General features: G+C 40.3%; 6 protein-coding genes across 14 annotated transcripts in view; 3 read left to right on the forward strand and 3 right to left on the reverse strand.

Moving 5' to 3' along the window:
- Positions 1-3,201, reverse strand: part of LOC145728902 (uncharacterized) — a 24,016-nt gene extending 20,815 nt beyond the window's left edge. For both annotated transcript variants that reach the window (XM_081979441.1, XM_081979439.1), the window contains exon 1: positions 3,027-3,201. The gene's annotated coding sequence lies outside the window, so the exon portion shown is untranslated. The remainder of the gene's footprint in view (positions 1-3,026) is intronic.
- Positions 1-4,579, forward strand: part of LOC145728892 (protein lin-41-like) — a 27,060-nt gene extending 22,481 nt beyond the window's left edge. For both annotated transcript variants that reach the window (XM_081979419.1, XM_081979421.1), the window contains exons 6-7: positions 870-1,654; positions 3,306-4,579. In XM_081979419.1, the coding sequence (XP_081835545.1) occupies positions 870-1,654; positions 3,306-3,491 (971 nt within the window). In that variant the 3' untranslated portion in view covers positions 3,492-4,579. The remainder of the gene's footprint in view (positions 1-869; positions 1,655-3,305) is intronic.
- LOC145728916 (U6 snRNA-associated Sm-like protein LSm6) lies at positions 4,348-14,878 on the reverse strand. 2 transcript variants are annotated; one of them, XM_081979463.1, is made up of 3 exons: positions 14,760-14,878; positions 4,931-5,033; positions 4,348-4,877 (listed from the first exon to the last, which is right to left on the reverse strand). In XM_081979463.1, the coding sequence occupies exons 2-3, from the start codon at positions 5,019-5,021 to the stop codon at positions 4,729-4,731; spliced, it is 240 nt and encodes a 79-aa protein (XP_081835589.1). In that variant the 5' UTR covers positions 5,022-5,033; positions 14,760-14,878; the 3' UTR covers positions 4,348-4,728. The 2 variants fall into 2 exon arrangements, with proteins under 2 accessions (XP_081835589.1, XP_081835588.1); XM_081979462.1 differs by lacking the exon at positions 14,760-14,878 and having other exon boundaries at positions 4,931-5,126.
- On the reverse strand, positions 6,431-8,940 carry LOC145728898 (O-acyltransferase like protein-like). Its single transcript, XM_081979432.1, has 8 exons — positions 7,944-8,940; positions 7,723-7,895; positions 7,505-7,667; positions 7,255-7,448; positions 7,064-7,205; positions 6,848-7,019; positions 6,654-6,796; positions 6,431-6,605 (listed from the first exon to the last, which is right to left on the reverse strand). Exons 1-8 carry the CDS (start codon positions 8,445-8,447, stop codon positions 6,471-6,473), a joined length of 1,626 nt encoding a protein of 541 aa, XP_081835558.1. The 5' UTR covers positions 8,448-8,940; the 3' UTR covers positions 6,431-6,470.
- Positions 9,066-11,899, forward strand: LOC145728895 (exoglucanase B-like). The gene is made up of 9 exons (XM_081979430.1): positions 9,066-9,312; positions 9,406-9,525; positions 9,580-9,862; positions 10,378-10,572; positions 10,628-10,827; positions 10,880-11,154; positions 11,208-11,365; positions 11,421-11,600; positions 11,655-11,899. The coding sequence occupies exons 1-9, from the start codon at positions 9,104-9,106 to the stop codon at positions 11,880-11,882; spliced, it is 1,848 nt and encodes a 615-aa protein (XP_081835556.1). The 5' UTR covers positions 9,066-9,103; the 3' UTR covers positions 11,883-11,899.
- Positions 12,725-27,807, forward strand: nahoda (DOMON-like domain-containing protein nahoda). 6 transcript variants are annotated; one of them, XM_081979416.1, is made up of 18 exons: positions 12,725-12,965; positions 16,675-16,745; positions 17,956-18,053; positions 18,116-18,249; positions 18,303-18,524; positions 18,577-18,996; positions 19,050-19,076; positions 19,142-19,633; positions 21,219-21,345; positions 21,398-21,711; positions 22,337-22,502; positions 22,557-22,747; positions 22,799-23,011; positions 23,065-23,275; positions 25,325-25,515; positions 25,568-25,749; positions 25,923-26,061; positions 26,915-27,055. In XM_081979416.1, the coding sequence occupies exons 1-17, from the start codon at positions 12,815-12,817 to the stop codon at positions 26,040-26,042; spliced, it is 3,330 nt and encodes a 1,109-aa protein (XP_081835542.1). In that variant the 5' UTR covers positions 12,725-12,814; the 3' UTR covers positions 26,043-26,061; positions 26,915-27,055. The 6 variants fall into 6 exon arrangements, with proteins under 6 accessions (XP_081835542.1, XP_081835543.1, XP_081835539.1 ...); XM_081979415.1 differs by lacking the exons at positions 12,725-12,965; positions 25,923-26,061 and adding exons at positions 14,996-15,146; positions 15,201-15,317 and having other exon boundaries at positions 18,290-18,524; positions 26,915-27,807; XM_081979417.1 differs by lacking the exon at positions 25,923-26,061 and having other exon boundaries at positions 25,568-25,811; positions 26,915-27,047.
- The last annotated feature ends 27 nt before the right edge of the window (positions 27,808-27,834 follow it).

The following is a 27,834-nucleotide window of genomic DNA, read 5'->3' on the forward strand; positions in this document are numbered from 1 at the left end:
TTTAATTTCAGAATTTGTCACGTGTATTTTGAAAAAAGTGATTTCAATTTCAGAATTTTATTATGTTTCTATGTGTTTATTAGTCCATTTTTTTAATTTAATATCAGCGAATTGTTCTATATGTAGGCCAACAAGAATAACTTTGTCAATGAATACAAAATTTACATCCAAACTAGCTAGAGCCCTTCATTTGCTAAAACTTTTAATAACTTTGTAACAATGACAGCACAATTACCTTTCACAAATGTTAGTATGAAGATTTCTGATATACAACTTTAATTTTCCAAATTACAAATAACCGTGTCAAAAATCCGACTGATCTTTTCTGAAATTCAAGAAACTGTTCTAAAATACAATTTGCAATTTCTAAAATCAAAGTTATTATTCTAATATTGAATGTACCGATTCCGAAATACAAGTGATATTTCTAAAATCCATCACATGGTTTCTAAAATTCAACTAATGCTTTCTAAATTACATATGTAAATGGTGTAGAGATGAAACGGTTTCTGACAGCTGTAGTATTAAAGTGTTCCTTAATGTCCCAACTCTCAAATTTGGTTACATAGAGCTTTAAACAGAAATTCCAGTGAAATTGTTCAAATTAGTGGTCTTAAGTCACTGGTTAACGGGTTTTGACAGTTGACAGCTGTCACGTGATGTAAGTAAAGTATAAAGTGCTCCCTAACGTCAGAACTGTCAAATTTGAGTCCATGTAGCTGTACACACAACTTGCAGTGCAATTCCTCAAAGAAACACAGTAATTCGACATTTCATACTTTCACCTCACTGGTTACACAGTTCTCTTGACATTTTCTTCAAAAATAAACGAATCTCTTGGTAGATCTAATAAAAGTTTTTGTTTACAGTGGGTCCTGCGATCGATTCAATGCCTTTTTCCAAATCGCGACCCATCCACGGCTGTGGACAGATAGTGGCCATTAGAAACTACGGAAGACTTCCGCAAATGACGATCGGCAACAGCGGAAATGGGCCGCGACAGTTTTGCCGTCCATGGGGAATTGCCTTTAATCGTTTCGGGCAACTCGTCGTTGCGGACAGAAGCAATAACCGGATTCAAGTTTTCAACCCAAATGGGGAGTTCTATATCGAGTTTGGCACTCGCGGTTCGGGTAAAGGTCAATTGGAACGGCCCTCCGCGGTAGCAGTTAGCCCCAACGACGACATGGTGGTGTGCGATAAAGACAACCATCGCATTCAAGTGTTCAATCGCTACGGCCAGTTTCTACACACCTTTGGCGAGAAAGGATCGAAAATTGGCCAGTTTATGTATCCGTGGGACGTGGCCTGCAACAAACAGGGCCAGATTTTGGTGTCCGACACGCGCAATCGGCGCGTTCAATTGTTTGAATGGACCGGCGTCTTTATTAGCTTGTTCGGGGAGGAAAACAACAAAACGAAAATACCCCGACTGTTTGACTCTCCGCGCGGCGTCGCCTTCGATCCTAAGGGTAACCTTATGGTAACCGATTTCAACATGCATCGCTTGGTCATCATCAATCCCCAAAACGGCGCCGCACGTCTCGTAGGCCGTGAAGGATATGCCAGAGGATGCTTCAATCGTCCCCAAGGCATTGTCTGCGATGATAGGGGATGGTTTGTGGTGGCCGATTCTAAAAACTGTCGCTGCCAGGTAAGTTCTGCTAAACTCTAACCATTTCCATGTAAAAACACACTAACCTTAACCACAAATTTGTTAAAACTGAAGCTAACAAGATTTGACTTGTCTTCTATGACTGTCCTTGTTGCACTATGATAACTGATTGACTTTGAACTTGTCCTAGTTTATGTAGCTTCTTCATCATCCTGATCTTGGAAATCGCTGCTTTCAATAGTTAACCATTCTCGCATTATTCTTCTTCTTCCAATTGACATTTTGAGCACAATCTTCCCCTGGATTATCAAATATTTTGAACCCTGCATTCTGTGACCCAGATAGGTGATCTTTCTTCTCTCGACTTCCTTTAAAACCTCCACCTCTTTATTCATACAAATTTGGCTCAAAACACAACTTACAATGCAATTTCCTAAAGAAACACATCTATTACATATTTTACACTTTTATGACACTGGCACTTTTGACTTGAAATGTATTAATGTGTTCCCTAACTTCCCAACTGTCAAATTTAACTCAATGAAGCTTCAAACACAACTTTCAGCAAACTATTTCTAATTTTGTAGTCTCAAGTCACTGGTGAACCCATTTACGTGACGTAATTAAAGTATAAAAGTGTTCCATAACATCAGAACTGAAAAATTTAGCTCCATAGAGCTGTAAAGACTACTCTTACAGTGTGGTGCCTCCAAGAAATGCACTACACTACTTGACATTTTATAATTTTCAAATAGTCCAAATTTCATTGCCTGAATGTCTTTAATGGATGGTTCAGACTGTGACAGTAAAAGTGAAAATGTGACGTAGGCCGCATTTGTTTTCAGGTTCCATGGAGCGTCACAATGACGTAATTTGACCATTGGTCAATCTATGGAGCTTGAAAATGAATGCGGCCATAATGAGTGATTAACAAGGCACAGTCTGAGCCACACTTGACTTTAACTCAGTTTAAAGGATAACTGTGCAAATGGCTCACCTCCAGATAAATTTATTCTTAGGATAATTTCCAGTAACTAATAGTAGCATCTGATTCCATGGTTTCTATAATAGCAGTTTTCTTTGGAATAAAAATATCCTGAAGTGAAAGTAACAGCCCTTAGGGTCATATGCAATATCCCTTTTCTTTTTGGGATCTAAAAGTCACCTGACCTCTGTGACTTTGTAATTATTGGTTGAAAGAAAGCGCCTTTTTACTACCAGTTGGCATTGACCTATTTTAGGGCACTTGTGTGATTTGACTGTTACCAGCCAAGTGCAAAATGTCACAGTCAAAACTTATCCTATCACTTTAAAGACATATATATCACAGTCTAAACTTCAAAGCCCCTAAAATCGTGGGGGAAAACGTATTGAAGGGTCATGTAAAATTGAATTGAAATGGGGTTCCTACCTGGATAGTCCTAGCCGCTGTTTAAGCCATTACTGCGCCAATATGTTGAATGTAATACGACAGGACTTCCTTAAGACTCATTTTCAGTAGTTTTGGCACCTCAAAAGCAGTTTTTCTCCGCAAAACAGGCACAAAAAAACCACGACTATAATGTTAGGTTAGGTGGTCAAGCGGTGACAGTAATGACGCGCAGTTTCGACAATTGACAGAACTCGCTGCAATGCAACGTTGCCGGCTCGTCAAATAACTGAAAACTGAAATGTTCGTTATTTATTGCAGATTTTCAACGACAGGGCTGAACTAATGTGGACTGTGGGGATGCGCCCCGCTCCTAGGCCTAGGAATAACACTGCAATCGAGCCACAGCTCCCCGGGGAAATTGACAGGCCTGCGGGAGTATGCATCGATTCGGAGGGCCACCTCTACGTTGTCGATTTTGGCTCTGAACGCGTTGTAGTTTGGTAAAGTAAGTTTCAAAAAAAAAAAAAGATTGCTCGTTTAAAAGATTGAAAAAAAATTGAAAAAAAAAAAAAAAAGGCTCCTCCTTTAGAGGATTTAGTACTTTGTTAAGTGAGGAAAACGTCCTCAATATTTTTTAAATTGACTTTTGTGAGTCGTGTAGAACTCTCAAACACATTACACGGACAAGTAGAGAGATATACAATAATTATTGTTACCTTAAAATTCTTAAATTTTTACACTATTCACGTTTTAACGATTTATAAATTTTGAATTAAAATTACTTTTATTTAGTGAATAATCAAGTCTGAGTTATTGTTGTTTCGGTTTAGTATAATTAGATTGACCAGAGAGTATTTGACTGAATTCAGAGTACAAATTCTCATACACAAAGACTGCTTTCAAGACTGATTATACTATACAAACCTTATATTAATCCAGTTTGTTGTAACATTGTAAGATAATCTAGTTTTTTCACACCTACAATGCTTATATTCTCATGGTTGACCAATTTGCCTTAAATACTATAGTTATCTGTCATGTAATATGACACATATGGTTTTTTTTGGACATTATCACCTGCCAAATGACAGTGGTATTTAACAATAAATTGGTCAACCACTAGAATACTTCTAATATTGGTAGTTACCAACTAGATTATCCTCCTCAGTATTTTAATAGATGTTTAGGTACTTTTTAGCAGGCTGAGCAGAAACTCGCCAAGTTTCTGAAACTTTTAATAACTTCACTAGTTATGTGTTTAAAAACTAAGCAATAACTGAAAATTGTGATTATACACTTTAATTAATTTAAAGATGCCTAATGTAGGCAAAGTTTGAAGGGCTTTAATCAAAAATCCGAGCTTTATCAAAATTTTAATTTTTACTGCAGGATTGTGTTGAAAGTTGGGAATATACTTTTACCAGTGGTTCTTAACGTAAAAGTTGTCAATAACAATTCTGTGGTAGGAAAATGTCCCAATAAACAAACCTGTTACAATAATTAGCATAAACACTTTATCCACTGGTAGTAGATTATAATTCTTACTTTCTAGACATCCTATATACTATGGTAGTAACTAGTACTACCAATGAGAGTTTTTGACTTGATCGAAAACACTTTTTTTACATGTTTTATAATAACCATACTGATTATTATATTTTATATTATAAGGTATTTACTCAATAAAAATTAAAAAAAAAACTGTTCCTTCCTTAAACAACTAGAAACTAGTACCTTAAGCTTAGTAGCGTCGTTTTTGAGTGCTGATATACAAAACGTTGTTGCCGCGTATAAAAGCGTCCCCAAATTTGTTCTTCAGCTGACCGTTGACGTATTCCTCGGTCTGTTCGAGGGCGATGTTCATGTAACCGTCCAGGCACGCCAAAACACCTAAAATACCGGTAAAAAACGCAATTTGCATGGTTTTGATGGGGGGCTCATACCTCGATAATCGACGCCGCTGTTTAGCTTCACCACGACCGGTCTCGCGTGGATTTGTTGAATAAACGTCGATAGGGCTTCTTTGCGACTCATTTTCGGTCTTTACTGATGAGGAAACAATGGTTTAACAAGGTAGAAAATTGCACAAAAAGACTTAAAACTTAGGTTAGGATTTCAAAAAGGACGCCAGAGTGACAGTCAGTGACACTATTGACAGTTCTCAGTAATGACAAATGTCTAGGACAGACGCAACGTTGCCGGTTCGTAAAACACAAAATTTCGAAGTTAACGAAGAAAATTGTTCGTAGTTTTTTGCAAAAAATGCCAATTTTACCAGTTTTTGGCATTATCAAAACTCATTGCACCGTGCCCAATAGAGTAACAGAAGCACTGACGTGACTTTGAATTTTGAATCTTTGTTGTATAGTAAAATGCAGGCGTCACATGATCATTTTCAAATTTAACCTTGATTTTCACACACGAAGTTAGGAGACTGATTTTTACCAGTCACGTGACTATTTTCAAAATTAAACTACAAATTGTCAGTCACGTGACCGTTTTTAAATTGAAATTTAGCGTCACACAATCACTTTCAAATCTAACCTTGATTTTTGCGTCACGTGACCATACCTAAATTGAAATTTTGCTTCTTAGTGTCACGTGACACGTTTTGAAATTTAGATTACTATTTTTCAATCACGTGACCGTCGTTAAGTTGAAATATCGACTTTTAGCGTCACATGACTGTTTTCTGGTGACCTAACCGTTTTAAATCCGAAACTTAAAATTCTCAGTCGCATGACCGTCTCCAAATTTTCAGTCCTACATTCGAATTTTGATTTTTAGAGTCACGTGACTGTTTCTACTTGTCACGAGACAATTTTAAAATTTAAACTACAAATTTTCAGTCACGTGACCCTTTCTAAATTGAAATATCAATTTTTACTGTCACATGACTTGATCACGCGACCGTTTTATATTGAAAACTTTCAATTTTCAGCACGCGACCGCCTGTAAATTAAAATTCAAGTTCTTAGAGTCACACAAATCACAGTCAAATTTAACTGTCAGACGAGAAGTCACATGTCCACTTTTCTGGTCATATGACTGTTTTCTATTATAACCCAGAAAAATTTTCAGTTACGTGCCTATTTTCTGGTTAAGTCACTGCTTCTTCCGGCCACGTGACTGTTTTCAAATTTAACCTCCAAATTTTTAATCACGTGACCGCCTGTAAATTGAAATTCAAATTCTTAGAGTCACACAATCACAGTCAAATATAACATTATTTTTTCCTAAGTCACGTGACCACTTTTCTGGTCATATGACTGTTTTCAATTATAAGGCACAAAATATTTCAGTTACGTGTGTATTTTCTGGTTACGTCACGGTGTCTTCCGGCCATGTGTTTTCAAATTTAAGCTCCAGAATTGTCAGTCACGTAATCGCTGTCAAATTTAGCCCTAGTCACATGACTAACCTTCTAACAAACTAAAACGCCATTTTCCAACATGAAATATTTTTATTAAATATTATTACAGTTCAGGCTTTTTTGTTGTGCCCCCCCATTTGGGGCAGTAATTTTTTCTGCAAAGCCAACGCTGGATACTCCACTAACACTGTTGCCAAAGCGCCTAAAGCGAATGCGGCGGCCATATCGAACAACACCCAAAAATACTGCAATAAACTCATACATTTTCAAACCGTTTTTAAATTACTGGTTACCATGTGATCGGCCCGGTAGTCCAGTAGGTCTTTGGTGAACAAGCCTTTGGCAAACACCACAACAAAATGGTATAAATAGGTGCAGTAGGTCACATTGCTGGCTGTTAGTAGCCATTTTGCTTCCAGGAATCGCTTTAAGCAGCCTGAAATTTGCTTTTAACTTGCAATAGTAATTTAAATTTTGCCATCAGTACCTCCGTAGTTGAAGGCAAAACCTAACAAACCCATCCCTAAGGGTAGTACAAACAATGGTTTTATGAGGGCACCTATAACAACCCCTACAAAACCTTCAATGGGGTACGTAGATAAATGTACCATAGCCAAAGGTATGGTACCAAAAAGAGTCCATCCTAAAAGCTGCCACTTCTACAACCAAATCAATTAAAACTACTCAAAAAATAAGGAACAACCTGACTGATAACACAAGGGTGGTGCTTATGGTGGTAGTACCAGTACCCTAAAACAACCCCCAAAAGACTGCTAGTCCAACTGGCTATGGGTGAGGAGTAAACTAAATTCATGTCACGTGACTCTATCATGTACTTAAAATCTCTACAACAACCAGAATAGTACTAAAACCCTTCAGAAAACCACTACTTACTCCAAATAAGGCTGGTACATAAACTTCAACTCGTACCAGTACAAATAAGCCCCAAATACCACAACCGAACCCAAAACCAAACCGATAAACACCTTGAAAGCATCCAAATTACACCGCAGTACTACAAAAAGTACCAGCAAAGCTAGAACGTAGTACAATGAGTCGACTGACAGGTACCACAACCCTGGCGTACACTATAGAATAACACAATTTTTATAAAGCACCTAAACAGTAAACATTTTTTTAGTACAATTCGGTTAAAATCCAGTAGGAAGCTGATTTGCATTGGGGTGTACCACCAGTACTTTTGACAGTTCCCCAGACACAAATTACGGGTTTTGATCGTGTGGGGAGAACCGTCGTACAGTCCAGTCGTGGTTAGGGACAGAGCCAACAAAATTGTAGCCAAAAACCTGTTCAGGAGAGCACCGAACGTTACGTCACACTGAGTGCTTGCTTACAACTTACCTGCACCATCTGTTTAGTACTAAAATGGCGCAATGACGTAACGACAGGCGGCCATATTTGGCGCGCAACTCGTACACCTGATTGGTCAGCAACAACGTGGAAATAAGGAAGAAAGTCTGCACGGAAAACCCGCCCAAAAACAGCAAAAAACGCACTGGCTGGTGACTGAAATTCTGCAATTCAATTGGTAGTACCGCTGTAGTCTTGTTTTAACAAACAACCTTTTCCAGTTGTTCAACCTCGTTGATGTAACTTCGGCACAAACTCAAAAGCGAGTGCCAGAATACCACTAAAGCGGTGTTAAACACTCGAATACCTTGAATCGCTTTAAGCCTCTGAAAATCGGGATTTAAGTTCTCCAACCACAGTTTTGGGACGTTTTTCCTCAACGATAACGCGCTACCCCAGCGCCCTCTAGTAGCCTGGATGGTAGCCACCACATAAACCAAACCGACTACCAGCAACAACGTATTGAATTTGCGAAAATCGTGAATGGTTTCGCATTCAAACTCCACGTGACCACTCCAGTTACTTTTCAACTCTTCGGAGAATCTACGTTGACCGTAAATGGCGGCACTGTCAAAAGCGGGGACGCAATACATGCGATTCGCGGTCGTTCTGTCAAAGAGCAGTAAAGAAGTCGCGGAGTTGGTATGGGCTTTGAAGTCGTAGACGCAGTAAGTTTTAGGTGGGAGACACTCGGTATAGTTGTCCATTTGGTACATTTTTGACTGTTTGGGTTAAAGGATGTGTACAGGGTGAACAAATACACTAACTTTTAAGACAGTTAACAGGGATGAAATGCAGCACAGAACCGAACTTTAAAGTTGTAAACTGTTTAAATTGGTTTTTGGAGGATGCTTAAATAGTACTTTGTTACTATTTGGAGTGTAGTTTAATGATTTATTATTAAGTCTAACCACTAATTACAGTAATTATATGCAACTAAATTAGCAGGCTGTCACAATCTTGTGTATGTCCCAACACAAGAATAAGAAATCATATTTAATTGACTGAAATTGGAAGCTTCTTAGATTCACGGATGTAGAGGGCGCTAAATGGAACAACGTCATTCTGCCACTTACTGGACTCTAGAAATTCTATTAATAAGTTAAAAACCCTTGATTAGCGATAATAAAATCTCAACTTAATGATAGAACGTAAAAACAATTTCAACCACAAAACACTTAAAAACCCGAAAAAAAAAACATTCTTTAAATGTAGAAACATTATTCAACTAGCCAATATAACACTTGCACCTAAACCACTCACAAAGATAATATGACCCAAAACGAAAACACTTGACCACAGGACAAGTATGAATAAAATGAAATAACAAAACACTCAAAATAACTAGTACAATCAGAAACCCTGAGGTGAGATGTCTTCAAAACTGATTCTCCTCCTACTGGCCTCAATTTATATGATTGAGGCTGGTGAGTACAAAGAACGCTTCCTCACTTTGTACAACCAAATTGTGGACTTAAACAATGGCTACTACTCGAAAGAGGGAGTGCCCTATCACAGTGTGGAGAATATGCTGGTGGAGACTGTAGATCATGGCCACGAAACCGACTCGGAAGCTGTCAGGTTAGTACTCAATCCCTCAGAGAGTCAAAACTGTGTTATCAGTCAGTGGTTTGAAGGCCTAAAACCAGTGTTTACACTAAAATGCTTTTACAGTTACAACGTATGGTTGCACGCAATGTACGGGGGCATTTCCGGTGATTTTCAACCCTTCAACAATGCCTGGAGCGTGGTGGAAAACTACTTGATCCCCGAAACCCAATACAACTCTGACAAGTAAGATTTCTACCCCATTTAAGTCCACTCACACTAGCGACAAACTTAATGTAGATACAACCCCGCTTACCCCGTTGGAAACTCTGAATTCACTGTTGGAGTGGACCCAATCTACCAGGAGCTGAAAGCAGCTTACGGTGAAGAGAAAATGTACATAATGCATTGGTTGCTGGACGTGGATGATAATTTTGGTTTCGGGAACGTGCAGGGTCAGTGCGAGGCAGGCCCTTCGGCCGGCGGGCCCTCTTTCGTGCATATGGGCTCTGGGAGTGTTTGGCAAGGAATCACTTACCCCGCTTGCGATAATTTCAAATACGGTGGCACCACTGGTTTCTCGGTAAGCAACCACACTGATTCAAGAGCCCCATTTGATGCTTTAAGACACTTTTGTGTGTGTAAACAAGTAAACAAACATTTTTAGGTTAGAAAATTTGTCAGGCTGTCAAGTGGTTTGATTTGACAGTATTGTCCCGTGTGACAGAGTGGATTACATTAAAAAAGCCGTAACTCACCGAAATTCGTTGAAACACTGATTTTTGAGTGTTTTTTTCCCTCAACTTGACGGACAGCTTCCATTACGCACGAAAAATTTGGATAAAACGACTAAACTAACCTGACCACCAATGACAGAACTATGTAACCGGGCGTGGCTAACGTACCCACGCAAGCTGGATGAGTCACGAAAGTGGGAGTGAATAAAGTTTCTATTGAAAACTAGAAAACCCTGTATTTTCGCTTATTTTCAACATGTAGGGCTTTAAACAACGTTATTAATAAATTAGACAATTTTATTTTTACACTTTCTGCTCTATAAACAGACGTTTTACTTGAAATTTTCAATTTTTTCTGTAGTACACGAGTAGTGTGCCTAACTGGCATTACAACGCCGCCCCCGACGCCGACTCCCGTCTGATCCAAGCCGGCTATTGGGCGTCACAATGGGCGACCGCCCAGGGTAAAGTGAGCGACATTCAATCCAGTTTGTCCTCCATTAGTAAGCTGGGAGACTTTTTGCGCTACTCCTTCTTCGACGTGCTCTACAGAACGGTTTGTGTTGTGTTCTCCCTTAACATAACCTAATATAACTTAATGTGACTAACAGGCCGGAAACTGCATTGGACAAAATTGCGCTGCCGGCACCGGTAAAGAGAGTGCGCACTATCTGATTTCCTGGTTTATCGGATGGGGTGGGAGTGTTAACAGTGAAAACGGTTATAGTTGGCGTACTGGTAGTTCCGAGACGATTATCGGGTACCAGAACCCTGTGGCGGCTTACGCTATGGTCAACGACCCTAACTTGAAGTAATAGCTCACTCATAACCTAATGTTGTGCGTGTTAACCAGTAGTTTTTAGACCTAAAGGAGCCACAGCTGTGCAAGACTGGCAAACTTCACTCGAAAGACAGGTGGAGCTGTACGAGTGGATTCAAACCCCTGAAGGGGCAATGGGTGGGGGAGTGACCAATTCCTGGAAGAACGTTTATGGGGAACCACCCAGTGACGTGCAATCCTACAATTTCCACGGGTTATTCTATGAAAACGAGCCTGGAATGGATGATGGTACCAGCGATTGGTTTGGAATGTGGACGTGGACCATGGACAGACTGGCTCAGTACTACTACATCACCGGTACGGTCACTAACAACTTAGTTATTCCATCAGCTGATTAAAGGTGATTTCAGGGGATGAAACCTCAAAAACGGTACTGGAAAAATGGTTCCAATGGTTGTACCAACACATGACGATCACGGACACTTACTACAGCGTACCGATGATGATTTCCTGGAGCGGAAGCCTACCCACAAACACCAAACTTACCATATTGGAAGAAGGCTCCAGGGTACAACCAACCTTAACCTAACCTGAAAGTTGTATCATTTAAAACGTCATTTCAGTATTTTGGAGTAGCCAGCTCGATAGCCAGAGCCCTAACCTACTACGCAGCTAAGGCGCAGGACACCACAGCCCAGGAAACCGCCAAAAAATTACTGGACGTTATTTGGGCCAATCACAAAGACTCTAAAGGATTGTACGTGCGCACTGATTTGTCAGCTTTCTCAAACGTCAACACCAAAGCACGTCACCAACTAACCAACCAATAGCACAACCTAACCGCAAACATGTTTCAGGTGTACATTCCAGTGGACGGTTGGACTGGCACTTATCCCAACGGCGACTACATTGACAGCTCCAAGTCATTCCTGGACATCAGATCGTGGTACAAACAGGACGAAAACTGGTCCCAACTTGAGGCTTACCTGAATGGAGGCTCCGCCCCTGTCGTTGACTATCACAGATTCTGGGAGCAAGCCGATATGGCTTTAGCTTTAGGTGCTTATTCCATGTTGTTTGAATAAAGTTCCTCATCCATGTATTTGGTGTCAGTTCAATGGTTTTGTGTGCTTAAAGTTCTTTGCCACTCCTAAGTTTCTTGAGCAATTTTAATTCCTACACAAAGTAAGAAAAACCTCCTTCAAACTATTGTTAATGCGCCCACTGTTTGATGCTTAATTCATCGCAACGAAGGCAAGGACGTTAAACGTAGACGGAGAAAATCAAGAAAAAAGCCGGAACTGAATTAAAATGACGTGCAGGAAGCGTGAACCGTTTTGGCAGCCGGTCACGCTCAAGTTTTTCCGTATTAACTGCTTTAAAAAGTTAATAAAGCTGATTTACATTCACATCAGGCGGCATACTGATTTCACTCCGTGTAAAACGCGCATTCATAACGTACAAGGCAGGAAGTTTACTAATTCCTTGCTTGATATACTGGAAAACTTACAGAACCGCCGTCTGGATGTTAGACACTCTCAGATAGCCACTATTTGAAATAACTGTCCAGAAACTGGTAGATTTTACTTTCAGCCACATTTGTTGACTTTATTGAAGCAATTTTCACACGTTCAGTGTGTACTCCTCCTTTTGTTAATTCCGAAAGCAAAACAATAACCGAAAAAAAAAACTAGGTCAGAACCACCTGCTGACCGAACCGGTACGTTGCAGGTACTCCCCGCCACCTTTTATAGGTACCACATTCTTCTAATCTCGATGAGAACCTTTTTAAGAATGCGAGTGATTACGCCCCTAGTGCACATTCCAGACTCGCGTCCTCCGCCCCGCGCGCTTAGATGGTACCGCGGTACCATGGGCGCACCTTCTCCCCCCTTACGTTGGTATTCCGCAAGACTCGAGAGAAATCCGCCGAGGTGGTACTACGCGAAAGGTGGTCGTTGCGTTCGTGTCGTTTTTCTTTAAGTTTCTATTTGGAATATGGCCGCGGTTTAGAGTCATGTCGGTGGTACCGTTTGTGCTGTTGACTTTGTGGTACTGTGCCGGGTATGGGGAGGGTCACGTGGCTTTGGTTTTCCCCCCCGCCAGGAAGTACGATCTGGATTTTTTGGATAGTTCCAGAACGAAAGCGCCCTGTGGAATGCCCAAAGGTAAACACAGTACTAACTGACCCAAGGTCAGTGACTACGATCCCGTTACTGTTAAAGTCCCTTTAAAGTCACGTCACTAGAAAACCGGCCATGTGTGTTTTGGGCACTTTCTCTCTCATAATAATTACTTCCGCAAACTTGAGATAACATTGTGTGTTTACAGTGTAGAAATCGTGACGTAATAGATGATTGTGCTTGGGCAGAATGCAAAAACTGACAACATCGCATTCCTTAAAAAATTACTTGAATGGGTCACGTGAAAATAATAGTAATTACCACATTGGTTTTACCACTGAATGATTATTTAGGTATGCAATCCATAAAGTTGCATTTTAATCAGTTAGGGACCTGTCATGCATACAGTTGACCATATACGTTTACAGTCCGGACCTGTTGTTCTGGTTGTAGTAGTCCAGGACTGGACTTTAAGAAAAAAATGTAAAAAATATAGTTTTTTAGTGTGAACACTTTTAGAACATTTTTTCGTTTTTACAGCTAAACTAGGTGATTTCCTCCCAAATTGTATACTTGACCAAAGAAAAGTTCTAACCACCTTGTAAGTTTCAACTCTGTTTTTGAGAAATCAGCAAAAACATGTTTAACTGCCTTGACTCAAATTAAAAACACAAACTTAAGACGGCAACATCATTAACCTTGCTCTGACATTGTAGAACATCTCGGGTTATGATTAAACCTGGTGATTTGTGGTTACTCGATTACTGTTTGTATACCAGAATCAAAGACATACACAACAGTGAGTAAATTATGCGCAGTTACCACATAAAACGGTTCTTCCAGCGCCCTTCTAGTCTATTTGCCTTGAATGACCACTTGTGGCTCATTTGCATTGTAAATCCAAGACATCAGCACACTTTTTCTGTGGACTAACTGGAAAATTTTGGTTTTACTCTCATGTTCAAATTAAATTAAACAATAGTATTGAAACAAGAGATTTCTCCTAATTTAATTACACTACAAATAGCCTCAGGTACCGAAAGAGAGGCACCCAGAAGTGAAACGGGTGCCGCGTCAAGTATGAACGGAATGTCTGCATTTTCTAACCGTTAATGAAGTATTAATTAATCGTCCATATGGTGTGTTTCTTACAGTTACACTAGCAGAAGGAATCTTGGTAGAATGTTGAATAATTACTGTGTAATCATACAGTTTTCTGTAACAGCAACTGCACTACTTAAAAGAAGAGTTACTGGAAGAGATACAATAAAAATGTTTGCCAAACCATGTTTATCAGTTTTTTGTGTGTAAAAGAGCTAATTTTTGCTTGTAGAACTAAAAACAGTACAAAAAAACTAGTAGTAGTAAATAGATTTTGGTTAGTGACTTAAAAAGTTAATCCTACCTTTTTTTTGGAAGCTTAATGGGGCACTGGGTTCTCTGGATTGTATTTTTCAACAATTTCACTACTACAATATCCAGGTTTGCGTGTTTTTCGCATAAAAACTAGTATTTTGACTGATAACTTATAACCTCCATGAGTAAACATAAATAATGGCGACTGCCGAATGACAGATGCAGTTTGACAATTTTGACATTAGTGGCCTTCTTGCCCTTCGCCTGTTGTTTATCATGTAACCTCACTTTTTTTTAAATTTTTTATTTTTGTTGTATTAAATTGGGGCTAATTTGTGATAATTAGAGCGAATCTCATGCCTTGCTATAGTATTTATGCCTCTAGCTGCCTCGAAACGAGTATATTAACTTCAAAGAATCCTAATGGCATATAGCCTGGCTAGGAAATGGGTTTTGGTGAGTAAATTAAAAGTTCAACCCTACCTTTTTTAAGAGCATAGTCACGCAATGGGCAGTCTGGATTGTCTTTTTCACCATTTCCACACTGAAAACGTCCACTTTTACCTGTTTTTTCGCACAAAAACTAGTATTTTACCGAGTATAAACAACAAACAAATAATGACGACTGACAGAGGCCTGAGGCAGTTTGACAGTAGTGAAGTTTGACGTTCACACACTGTCATTTAACATCTACTAACACTAACCCCACTTTTTTAAACTTTGTTTTAATTGTTTTGTATTTTTTTATATCAAATTGTGAGTGAATTAACAGCAGTTTTGGTGAATTTGTGATACTTAGAGTGAATCGCAGTGCCTTATTAAGGTATTTTTTGTTTCTAGCTGCCTCAAAACGCGTAAAATAACTTCTCGGTGAGTTTAACCTAGCCGATCAATACCAATCAATATAATTCATTTTCAATGTAGCTAAAAGTACAGAGGGACTTATTAGAGGATTATCGAGAAACAGGGCACAAAATGTAACCGCATGAAGAACAAGCACAAAAGTTCCTATTAGCCAATACAAATTTTCTTCCAAACCATGTAAGTACTGGTGTAAGAAAGCTTCAAGCTTGGTCAATAAGGGTACAACCAGCATTGCAACCCTGGTTTAATACAGTTAGATAAAACAGGATAGAAATACTAAACAAACGCAAGAATCAGTGAAACTACAGAATGTTACATCATTGATATTCAGGGCTTTTACAGTTTAACTAGTCACGAGAAGCACTATTGCTCTCATGAGCGTTGTTTCAGGCTGTTTGGGCTCCCCCCGAGATTGCAATCTTCCTTTCAGTTTCAAACGTATTCCGTTCCCGATGCGAATCCGACCGATCAACACAATGCGTGTCGTAATGCGTTCTTTGTTGCTCAATTGCTCCATTTTCAGGTAGAAAAACCGAGATTTTCCTGCCTGCCGCAATAATCACTCGATTATTAATGTCGTGTGCGCGTTATTACGCAATTATAACGGAAAATCGACGGCTAAATGCGTAATAATATAATTGGAAAGTCGATTGCAGTTTCAATTATGAAACGCCTTTCGTATAAGTGATTTACCAGCGCAACGTGCTTTAATTCAATCAAGGAGAACGTTTAACGTCCAATTTGTTGGTTAAGGGCTTTTGACAGTGACATACACGTCACTAGTTGGCCAAATAAAAGTACTTAACACGGATCACCAACCACTAATTGACTCTAACTGTATAATTCATTGCCAAAGTCAAATTTAGTTTAATTGTTTTAAAATCGATCGGTTCTAGGTCTGGTTTGCGGTACGGTCAAAACAAAGCAAAATTTTCCAACTCGTATATGACGTCACCAAGTCACGAAATGGCGCTTACGCAATCTCGAATACCGCAAATCTTCATCAGGGTCCGGTTTGATGGTAAACACCTGCCAAACCGGGTCGACGCTGGTATTAGAGACGCCATTTTAAATCGCACCAAATGACGTAACGGCTTGAGTTAAACAAAGAGGGTGAGTGACGTCACCAGAAGGCCTTGAAAGTGGTGAAGATTTGCCAATTACATTGATTGTACAATGATTTCCGTATTAACTCAGAGAAAAACTGGCAAATCACATAATTACAGATACTCGAGCGTGAGATACTCTACAGGAAAAAAATGAAGAAGAATCTTCGTGTCAGGGCCGTTAATTCGTCACGCTTCTGATAATTAACCTGTTTTGTGTTTTTATCAAGGTTTTGTGTGTTGGCCATCCTGCACACCAGACTTAAATAAATCCCTGTGTTATTTTGATGGACAACCTTAATGCTACCCAATCGGTCTCAATGTCAACCGCGTACTTGATATAAAATTCACCCGATTAACCTAATTGCCTAACATTAACCTGGATATACAATTAAAACCCACTTATTTACTATTTTTGGTTTTTGCAGGCAATGTAAAGACGTCCCTGCTGTCCGGCAGCAAATTCAACGTTTCCTGGCACTTGGGTTACCCCCACAAGGTAGGCAACGAGCAATTCGTTTTTCATACGCAATCACTGTAACGATGATTGGGCTAATTACGGTCCAATTAACTTCTACGCAAGACCAATTCAGTAGTAAACGGCACGTAATAAACAAATTAGAATTTTAGCTCATATAATGTGATTTATACCAGGGACTGTTGTCACGTGACTGTGTGATGACAGTAAAATGAATCTAAAATCCAGGGTCGTACTGTATATTTTCCTTAAACAACCTCAGAGTGCAAAAAACCACATTGAAATGTATGGAAGTGGCTGAAAATGTAATGAAACACAATTTCAGGGGTTACGGTTCTGAAATTTGATGTAAAGACAGTAAATTGAACCTAAAATACAGAGTCGTACTGAATATTTTCCTTAAACAACCTCAGACTGCAAAAAAACCACATTGAAATGTATCGAAGTGGCTGAAAATGTAATGAAACACAATTTCAGGTGTTACGGTTCTGAAATTTGCTGTAAAGACAGTAAATTGAACCTAAAATACAGAGTCGTACTGAATATTTTCCTTAAACGACCTCAGACTGCAAAAAAAAACACATTGAAATATGTGGAAGTGGCTGAAAATGCAATAAAACACAATTTCAGGGGTTACGGTTCTGAAATTTGCTGTAAAGACAGTAAATTGAACCTAAAATACAGAGTCGTACTGAATATTTTCCTTAAACGACCTCAGACTGCAAAAAAACACATTGAAATATGTGGAAGTGACTGAAAATGCAATAAAACACAATTTCAGGGGTTACGGTTCTGAAATTTGCTGTAAATACAGTAAATTGAACCAAAAATACAGAGTCGTACTGAATATTTTCCTTAAACAACCTTAGACTGCAAAAAAAAAACACATTGAAATATGTGGAAGTGACTGAAAATGCAATAAAACACAATTTCAGGGGTTACGGTTCTGAAATTTGCTGTAAAGACAGTAAATTGAACCTAAAATACAGAGTCGTACTGAATATTTTCCTTAAACAACCTCAGACTGCAATAAACCACATTGAAATCACGTGACTGTTGTGAAATATCGACAGAAGTGTTGAATTTAGCTTTAGTCAGTGGTCACACTTGTCTTTCTCCAATTTGATAAAAATAATCCTAGTAAAACCCGTTTCTGTATTGTTAGCGCACGTCACGTGACTTATTTCGACAAGTGACAGCTGTCAAAAACCTCAGCAAATATTCGTTTCAGGGTGGTTTCAAAATTCAACTGCTCGATGAACTGGAACGTCCGGTACTGGATTTGACACCGCGCGTTGAAGGTTCCGAGTTTGTTTCGAATGACGCCACGTGAGTTGACCCGTTTCGGTTTTGTGGTTGCGTTATCATCGGGGATTTTTAACGAAATTTAGGGCGCAAAGTTACCAGGTGCAACTGCCCACCGAATTCACCTGCTCCAACTGTACTCTGCGATTGCTCAGGCAGGCGTTGGAATGGGGTGCCGGCTACCAGTTTTGGTCCTGCGCCGACGTGGATATTAAGTCACGTGAGTGGTTTTTGCGTCGGACGTTTGTATTTTTTAATAGGGAGGAGTTGCAGGAAAGGAGTTTCGGGAAAACTGCGGCGGTCACGGACGTTATTTGCTGGGGAAATGCAAATGTGACCGGCTCTACTACGGTTCAGTGTGCCAGTTCAGGGATGAGTGTTTGGAGAATAGCGATTGTGGGGCGCAAGGGGTGTGCGTGGACGTTGACGGTACCACCGCCCCCCGCAAACAGTGCTACTGCCAGTTGGGGTGGTTTGGACCTGGTTGCAACAAACGTATTTACTCTTCTTTTTTGTTGTATCAGAGTGGTTTAACAATTTCTTACAGGGTCACCGGTGAAGTCTGCGGAAATTGATTTTGATTTGTACTCGGTGAAGAAACTGTCAGAAACCTTCAAGTTGTACTGGAGAATCCTGAAAGAACAGAAAGAGCTGGAAGCGGTGTTGGTAGTGAATGGGACCAGTTACGCAGCGCTGGGTTGGCGCCCTTTAGGCTTAACCAAAAGCTGTAAAAACTTCCCTCAACTAGGACCAGTAGTTTCTAAAGCCCCTAAAACGGAACCGGAACCAAAAAGCGAGCCTGAACCTGAACCGGACAGTTCCCCGGAACCAGAACCCACAACAACCACTGAAAAACCTAGGAAGAGTACTTATAGTAGACGGTCAGCTGTTGTGTCAACTCCTACAGCCTTCTCCGATGTGGATAAGGTGGAGACTAGCGTCAGTTTCCAAGTCAGCAAAAAGACCGGTAAGTTGTCAAGTTTTAAGTGAGGTTAGGGTGTGATAGGTTGTTTGTTTTAGGGAGGAGCAGGCGCGAAACTGACGAAGGTAGGTGAATGGTTGTGTGTTAGCTGGGGTAGGAGGTAACCTAATGGTGACGGTTTTGAATTTAGAACTTGAAGATACCGAGGACGAGGAGGGGGAGCCGACGTCAGAACCGGAACCCGAACCCAAATCCGAACCAGAACCTAGTTCTGAACCTGAACCATTATCAACTGAAAATCCTGAAGTTACCACAATCCTTTTCTCGTTTAGACATGGGAAACTTGGACAGTCTGAACCTAAGTCCGAACCTGAACCTAGTTCAGAGCCTGAACCCAAATCCGAACCTGAACCTAGTTCAGAGCCTGAACCAACTTCTGAACCAGAACCCAAATCCGAACCTGAACCTAGTTCAGAGCCTGAACCTAAATCCGAGCCTGAACCAACTTCTGAACCTGAACCCAAATCCGAGCCTGAACCTAGTTCAGAACCTGAACCCACTTCAGAACCCAAATCCGAACCTGAACCTAGTTCAGAGCCTGAACCTTCTTCAGAGCCTGAGCCTAGTGTAAAAACGCACCCTAGTTTAGAAGCAGCACCAAAAAGCAAGGGAACTAGTGCAGGTAATGGAAATAACTTTGAGGTTATGGATGGGTTGTGGCTGTCACCTGTCACTAATATGTACATAAAATCCGTCTCAGGACTGGTGGCAGTGACGTAGTAACTGTCCTTTTCTATTACGTGTAAACTGAGCGAATTTGACGTACGTTATTTACGAATTTTTAGTCCACGCAGACAGTGCCATTCATTTTCAGGTGAATTTTTGTGCAGTTTTTCAAAAAATGCTCTTTAACTCGCTTATTTGAAACATTCTGTATAGACGCACCGTATAATAAGAATAATAAGAAAAGAAAGCTAATGAATGGGGCTATCCACCGCCCTCTGTACAAGAAAGCCTAGAATGTCACTTTTAATGGCGGCGTTAGCGGTTTTCGTTTTGTACACAAACCTATGCAGATGCAGTAGAAAATATGTTTTTTTAAATTTTTTCGTGTAGTTGATTAGAAGTTGTGAGTGAAAAATCAAAGAATGCATCATTCCTGATCCAGATATGTATAGATATGGCTTTTTATACCCAATAAAGTCCAGCCAAAGCAAGTTTGGTTAGAACCCTTTGTCCTGGAAAGTACAACAAACTAATGTGAAAACTGCTCAATTAAAGAAAATTTGGAAATCCTTGAAGCTAGGTAAGCAAAACTGGTAAATGGGTTTTATATTATTACCAAGACCTTTCTTTTAAAATGTAAATGTGCCAATGAAACTTCTAAAAACTGTCCTGTTTCTTCAGAGTAAACCTTTGTTGCCCTCAAAATGCAGGCGGCCTCAAAATGTAACTCACATACCTATGTATGTAAGAGGCAATAAGTTTACTAAATGAGAAAGTATATTGTACTTACCACTGAGTATTGTGTTGGAGTAAAATCATTCCAGTTCAAAGCTTTCAACCACTATTGGGTTCGAGCAGGGTCTTTTGGACACTTTTGGGCCTTTCACCAAATTGCTTTTACAATTTGGCAAACAACAAGTGGACGGCATATTGTAGAGGCAATAGAATTTAAGTTAAAAAACCAACAACAAATTATAGAACAATGAAGGAACAATAACAATAGTGATAACACAATAAAATGAACACAAACTACACTTTCACTAGAAAAATAAACATATAAACAACAATATATAATAGCAAACAAAAATTATTTTGGCAAGTAATCCCAAGTCTTGCCTTTAAACCTTAAAAATTAATTTAATCCTCGAAAAACTCAATTTCCACAATACAAACAAATGCAAACTGTCAACCACTATTTCGGCCATATTGGAATTTTTGGCATGCACCTTCTTGGCTTTCTTGTACAGAGGGCGGTAGGCTATCACGTAACGTTGATCGTTACTGCCATTTCTTGTGGGACAGTACAAATTTGACCATCCTGAAGTTAGTAGTTCATTTTGTCATTGATAGGAAACCTCAATTTTACAATTAAACATTAATTATAATAACAAATGCATCATGCATACTAACCGTACTTTACTGTAATTTTGTATCATAATGTATAGACAATTAGCAAATTAACAATCGCATTTTTAACTGTCATTCCGTTGTCCTGTCATCAATAAATGTCACTTCGATCAGAAAAAAATAATGTGTTGCAGACGTCACTGACAATTTAGACGCGTACACTCCCCGGCACGATTTCAATCCCATGGACTGTACCGACATTGTGATCGGTTCGGCTAGAGGGACCGCCAGTCGCATCGGCGACTACTACACACGCGATCGGTGAGTGTCCAACTCTCAAATGTCTGAAAATTTAACTGTTGTTGTCGGGCAGATCGACGCCGCGCATGGACAACTTCTGGGGCGGAAAAAACGACCTCACCGCCGCCCTCGGTTTCGAAAAGGACGGCGTCACCACGATTCTGTTCCGGAAAAAGTTGCACGCCACCGAACCGTCCGATCACTCGATCGAGGACGGTTTGATGCACGTGATCTACGCCCAAGGTCAGGAACGCGGCCGCTACGTGCACGTGCCCAAATCCGGGGTGGAGACTGCGCAGGCCACCGTCAAGGACTTTTACAAACCGGACGAGTTGAAGTATCACGGACACGGCGCTCAACGTGGGGTTTTGTCGATGAATTTCCATGGTAAGTGATACTATACCAGGGAGAACCAAAAAAGTTTGTGTCCGACTATTTTGACAGTTACAGGGTAATTCAAGATATCCACTTAAAGCCCTTAAAATCTGTTTTCGGCCACTCTATATACAGTCTATAGAGAGAATGTCAAATAACTGAGTTATTTCATTTTTAAAATAATATGTTTGCTTCCTCTCTTTCTTTCTCCATTGTGGAGCGCAGAGTCTTTCTCTAACTTCTCTCTTTCTGTGTCCTCATTCTCTTTCCTTCTCACTTTTGCCGTCTCGTTTCTTCTTTGCTTTATTTTTCTGGTTTTCTACTATAGTTTCTTGGTTAGAAAAGACCAGAAGAGTAAACAATAGAGAGTTAGACAGAAATAGACAATAAAGAAATAACGTCTTTTTTTCTGACATTTCAAAATTGCCAGCCATCACGTGACTATGACAGACTGGTTTTAGGTTAGGTCAGACCTTACTGACCACCTGTCAAAACCACCAACACGGCCAGTGTCATTGTGGTTCAAATTTGCTTGAAATAGTTCGCTGTTCTAATGGGTTTTGTCTTAAGACCTCAAAGTAGTACTTAGCGAAAATGAACCTAGTAACATCAGTGACATTATAAATTTCACTTACAGAAGAGAAACGTGACGTAATGCCGGCCGGTGCTGGCGCCACTAGCGACACTGCGCAAAACACCGACTGCGGCGGCGAATGGAAAATCCCAAAAGACTGCAACCCCGACAATTACACGTGCGAGTACTCTGCCAGATGGGAACTAATCCCTAGAAAGGACGAAATCCGGTTAGTTTTGCAGCTCCCTCTAGTATATCAAACGCTCACCGACAATTTTGACAGCTTCACGATAACAACCAGTCACACGGACACTTGGACCGGAATCGGTTTCTCCAACGACGAGAAAATGTCCCAGACTGACGCCATCTTGGGTTGGGTGGACAAAACCGGACGTCCTTTCCTAATGGACACGTGGATTACCGGCTACACGCAACCGTTCCTGGACGCCAACCAGAATATTTTCAACACGAGCGGTACGTCATACACATACAACGTCATCAATGTCAACTAATAAATTGCAACAGGTCGTATAATTGACGGAGTGACGACACTGTCGTTTTCGCGCAAACGCAACACTAACGACCCTAAAGATTGGGCTTTCACCAACGACCAGTGTTTGTACATGATGTTCCCCGTTAAAGGGGGCGCTTTCAACAGCGTCAACAAGAAAATCCGTAAACACGAAGTGGTACCGGTGGTCAGCGCCGAACGGATTTGTATTCGTTCCTGCGGCAACGGTACTCAACTGTTTTTTCTGTGTGCAATTCAGTGCAATATAAAGTCGTTTCAGATGAAGTGTACGAGTACCAGACCACTACAGAGTCGCCCGGTTTGGGTTATATGGTGAAAATGAAGCTGATCGAGTTGGGGGAGAATTTCGTGGCCCCGAAAGCGGGTACCATCGAGTACGAGGACCTGAGCAACTCGATTTCCAATAATATCGAGCCGATTTTCAAGGATTTGCCTGGATACAGACGGGTTATGGTGGAGGACCTACAAGCGTAAGTGGGCGACGTTAACCTCAGATTTTTTGGCGGCAGTCATACGTCAATTATTAAAATTACTGACCTTGAATTGGCCTGGTAACGATGCACGATTTATGACGTCATTTGGCATCACACGACTTATTTGTTTGTGCTCGCATGTCACGTGACACAATTAGATCATGTGACCACCGCTTCCTAGCTAACTCCAGGTCATCAAATATTCGAAAAATGTACAGGGTGTCACAAAAACAATGGTGTACGTTAGTATGAGGTTATTAGTATATGTCAAAGGTATTTAGAGACCTCTGGCAATTTTAGACTGACTCTAGAGGCTTCTGGCAAGTTTAAAATATTTCTAGAGGCATCTGGCAATTTCTAATCATTTCTAGAGGCCTCTGGCAATTTTAAACTGACTCTAGAAGCTTTTGGCAAGTTTCAAATATTTCTAGAGGCATCTGGCAACTTCTAATCATTTCTAGAGGCCTCTGGCAATTTTAAACTGACTCTAGAGGCTTCTGGCAAGTTTAAAATATCTCTAGAGGCATCTGGAAATTTCTAATCATTTCTAGAGGCCTCTGGCAATTTTAAACTGACTCTAGAGGCTTCTGGCAAGTTTAAAATATTTCTGGAGGCATCTGGCAATTTCTAATCATTTCTAGAGGCCTGTGCAATGAGTAAAAAGAACAAGTATCAGGAGGTAACAATAATACAAATTATAACCCGTTTGTGCATTAAGCGAGGGGGACGGAAGTCCACCATCTTTGATTGCGCATTCGCCTACTGCGCAGTTGAATTGACGCAAAATCATTGAAAGTTTGGAGTTTCAAACCCGCAAAAATTTGTTGTTTGTATTTGTTGTAGTATAGTGTTAGTTTGTTTTGTTTGTTTGTGGTTCTTTAACAGTTGAGTTTTGCAAATTTAAATTAAGTTGTACAGTCGACAAGATTAAATTTAGATCTGATAGTGCCAACCGGAAGTTGACGGCCGCCATATTACTCCCCCCCGTCCCCCTTGTTTCTGTCACCCACTTTGTTTGCTATTGCTCCTTCCTGCTATGTTTACATTTTTTTTATTCATTGGGCCTCTGGCAATTTTAAACTGACTCTAGAGGCTTCTGGCAAGTTTCAAATATTTCTAGAGGCATTTGGCAATTTCTAATCATTTCTAGAGGCCTCTGGCAATTTTAAACTGACTCTAGAGGCTTCTGGCAAGTTTCAAATATTTCTAGAGGCATTTGGCAATTTCTAATCATTTCTAGAGGCCTCTGGCAATTTTAAACTGACTCTAGCGGCTTCTGGCAAGTTTCAAATATTTCTAGAGGCATCTGGCAATTTCTAATCATTTCTAGAGGCCTCTGGCAATTTTAAACTGACTCTAGAGGCTTCTGGCAAGTTTCAAATATTTCTAGAGGCATTTGGCAATTTCTAATCATTTCTAGAGGCCTCTGGCAATTATAAACTGATTCTAGAGGCTTCTGGCAAATTTTAAAATATTTCTAGAGGCCACTGGCAACTTTAAAACTATAAAAATAGAAAAACTTACTTTACTTACTTTAAAAATGGACTGAATTGCGATTGATAGGTTTATTTGACAGTTGTGACATTCATCTGTTTGCTTTACACGTATTTTGAACTGTCATGAACGTGACTACTGTCAAAATGTGTCCCATTAAACTATAAAACAACAAAAAAGTGATTAATAGCTTGAAAATCAGAAAAAATCAACTGAATTACAATTTATAGGTTAACGAGTATCAATTTGACAGTTCAGACATTTGGCCGTTTGCTCTACACGTATTTAGAACTGTCAGGAACGTGACGACTGTTAAAATTTCTCTCATTAAAATGTTTCTAGAGGCTTCTGACAATCATAAGGTGACGTAAGGTGGTATTAGGCAATACAAAAAGTTTTAAATACGCTGTATAGATGTCGCCACTAATCAGTAAAATGTCTACAAAATTCTTTATTAATCCCCTGCAGCTTAATCGCTTTATTTTGGGTTCCATACTATTTTGTACCACATTGTTTCGGGATCACCCTGTATATTTCATGTGGCTTTTCCAGAGAAAACAACAACATAATAGCGGTGATGAATTTACAACTGGACAAGGCGGCGGCGGAAAAAGGTCGCGCCCTAAACAGCCCCGAGGACACGGACGAGCAGGTACACAAAGTGGTGCAGGACAGCGTAGGCTCTGGACGTATCGGCAATTTAAAGGTCGATCCGCAGTATTTAGTGTTTGAACCGCAAAGCTGTAAGTAGTCCCACTTTAGTACGACCCATATTATAACTGTCTTTAATTGTAGTGACGTCAAACTTGGTCCCCGATTCGAGCAGTTCGACAGTCAGTTCGAGTTTCTTCGACATGCCCACCACGAAACTGTACATTGTATTGGGCTGTATCGGAGCTTTAGTGTTGGTGGCGCTAGTGCAGGCCGGCTGTACGGTCTACAGAGCTTCGGGCAAGCGCACCGCGAGCCGTCACAAGGTAACGTCATTGTGAGAGCCACGCCCCCCCCCCAGGAAATGCGAAAGTATTTTCGTTTACACGTACGTCGTAGAGTTTGTAGACGTCGAGTAGCGATGCTTTTGTATTTTTTTTGTGGTAAACGAAAAAAAAATATGGCGGATAAAACACTCGGGGTTCTGGGACAATTTCAGAGGGTGTACAGTGTGCAATTGGACCCGGCCTACTTCTACGAACCCCACTGGGGTTCGTCCGCTCAACGCCCCGCCCATTTTAACAGGGCCATTCGGCAACCTAGTAGGGGAATGTGGTAGTCGGTTTAATCCTAGTGGGGTGAGTTTTAAACCTCCGATGGGCGTGGCTAATGTTAATTACGGCCATCCCCATTGGTTAAGGAGGTTTCAAACTAGACAGAATATAACGCACGCGCACTGCACTACATAGAGGGCGTTTAGGCTCTGTATGCACCATATTTATATAAATCACTACAATTACTCCCTCCTTGTGTATATACAGGGTAATTCAAATTTGATCCTTACCAATGGCATCTTGGAAACTATACTTTTGCAAAAAATCGTGAATAACTTGATTATTTCAAACATTACGCATAGACACATCATATGATCATAGGTGGCTGATACCAGATGCACCGTTTGGCTGCCAGAGGGCGTCAAAGTTGATTATCTTGTTTCGGACATTTTTGCGAATATCTCGAAAACGGTTTGAGTTAGCAGTGACATTTTTATCATGTATCCCCCTCAAAGAGACAACTTTTGGTTGACCTTGAAAAGTAAAAAACAAAATTTTTGACATTTTTAAAGGGGGTATGAACTTTTTTGGAAAAATTTTGAATTTTGAAAATAACTGTCTTAATTAGTGTAGGTTAATGGTAGAAATGTGACGTGAAGTGTCACTTGTCAAAATGTTATTTTTTATGGGTGCCTTGAAAACTGTCAAAAATGCCCTAATTTCAAGGTCAGTGACAAAATGACCGCAGTTACAGCAAAGTGTCTAAATTAGTTAAAATGGCCACCTTGACAAATCTAAATCCAATATGGCGGCGGTCAGTATGGGTATCTCTTATTGCTTCTGAGAAGCCAATGGTGAGGGTCAAATTTGAATAACCCTTTTTTATAGGTTAGGTCATTAATAAACCACGCCTACTAACTGTAACCTCACTTTTCAGGATCACTTGATCCCAAACTCTGCGTGGAAAGACTACTCGGCCAACACAAACTACGCTTTCGACTCGATCGACTCTCGGGGCGATGACGTGGTCGTGAAGAAGCATCCGCAAAACGGCAACGGCAGGGCGCCGCCCCAAGGCCGGCCCCGTTCCAATCCGCCCAGACCGCAAGGCCGGCCGCCCAGCGTGCCTCCGCAACCGCCCCCAGGCGACTCGAGGAGCTTGCAGAGACCGCGCAGCGCCGCGTTGCCGCCCCACGATCGTAGCACGTTCTCCCTGCCCCGCACGCAATACGACCGACACACGGTGGGGGCGGCGAAAGGTGGACAAATGCCCGCCGATTTCTATTTTATGCCGTCGCAACGGAAATATTCCGGCGAGGTGGTGAGGGTGTACGTGGGCTACAACGAGAACCAGAAACGGGATCAGTGAGATGGCGCTAGTTGTGTTGTGTCTAGTCGTTTTTTTTTTTTGGGATCCTCTGTATATAATATTTAAGAATTGTTGCTTTGTTATCTGGAGATAGTTTCAAAGTCAACAATAACAGTTAATTGTTCGCAACCTTTAAGGTAACCACAAATCATACAAATATAGATTTATAAGTCAAACAGATGAGAGAACGTACAACATACACCAATCAAGTGAAACACTTAATACAAATGTTGACATTGACAGCTAGAAACGAATTTTGTCACGCATCTTTATATACTTACGTAGATAATGTAATATGGTGCCTTAAATATAGATGTACATAATTACCTTAGGTATGTACTAGAGTAGAAATTGACTTATTACCACTTCAACGAAGCCTTTAACTCTTGTTAACCATTACTTTTAGTTTTGTACAGTTCAGTAGATTATTTAAAAAAAAAATAAACCAAACAATAATGTTACTGTGATTGTTTTTTGAGATCATTCGA

This window comes from Ips typographus, linkage group LG5 (assembly GCF_016097725.1).
Source record: "Ips typographus isolate SLU linkage group LG5, UJ_Ityp_2.0, whole genome shotgun sequence".
In the NCBI taxonomy this organism is placed as follows: Eukaryota; Metazoa; Arthropoda; class Insecta; order Coleoptera; family Curculionidae; genus Ips; species Ips typographus.

Bases quoted from the DNA above. Each gene is read 5' to 3' on its own strand.
- LOC145728916 (XM_081979463.1), bottom strand. From the start codon at position 5,021: ATGAGTCGCAAAGAAGCCCTATCGACGTTTATTCAACAAATCCACGCG. The intron at 4,878-4,930 runs GTATGAGCCCCC...CCGGTATTTTAG, and splicing joins CAGCGGCGTCGATTATCGAG to GTGTTTTGGCGTGCCTGGAC.
- LOC145728898 (XM_081979432.1), bottom strand. From the start codon at position 8,447: ATGTACCAAATGGACAACTATACCGAGTGTCTCCCACCTAAAACTTAC. The intron at 7,668-7,722 runs GTAAGTTGTAAG...TCTCCTGAACAG, and splicing joins GTACTAAACAGATGGTGCAG to GTTTTTGGCTACAATTTTGT. The intron at 6,606-6,653 runs GTAACCAGTAAT...AGTTTATTGCAG, and splicing joins ACTACCGGGCCGATCACATG to TATTTTTGGGTGTTGTTCGA.
- LOC145728895 (XM_081979430.1), top strand. From the start codon at position 9,104: ATGTCTTCAAAACTGATTCTCCTCCTACTGGCCTCAATTTATATGATT. The intron at 9,863-10,377 runs GTAAGCAACCAC...TTTTTTCTGTAG, and splicing joins GTGGCACCACTGGTTTCTCG to TACACGAGTAGTGTGCCTAA. The intron at 10,828-10,879 runs GTAATAGCTCAC...AGTAGTTTTTAG, and splicing joins GTCAACGACCCTAACTTGAA to ACCTAAAGGAGCCACAGCTG.
- nahoda (XM_081979413.1), top strand. From the start codon at position 12,815: ATGTCGGTGGTACCGTTTGTGCTGTTGACTTTGTGGTACTGTGCCGGG. The intron at 18,525-18,576 runs GTATTTACTCTT...AATTTCTTACAG, and splicing joins TGGACCTGGTTGCAACAAAC to GGTCACCGGTGAAGTCTGCG. The intron at 22,748-22,798 runs GTACGTCATACA...AAATTGCAACAG, and splicing joins GAATATTTTCAACACGAGCG to GTCGTATAATTGACGGAGTG.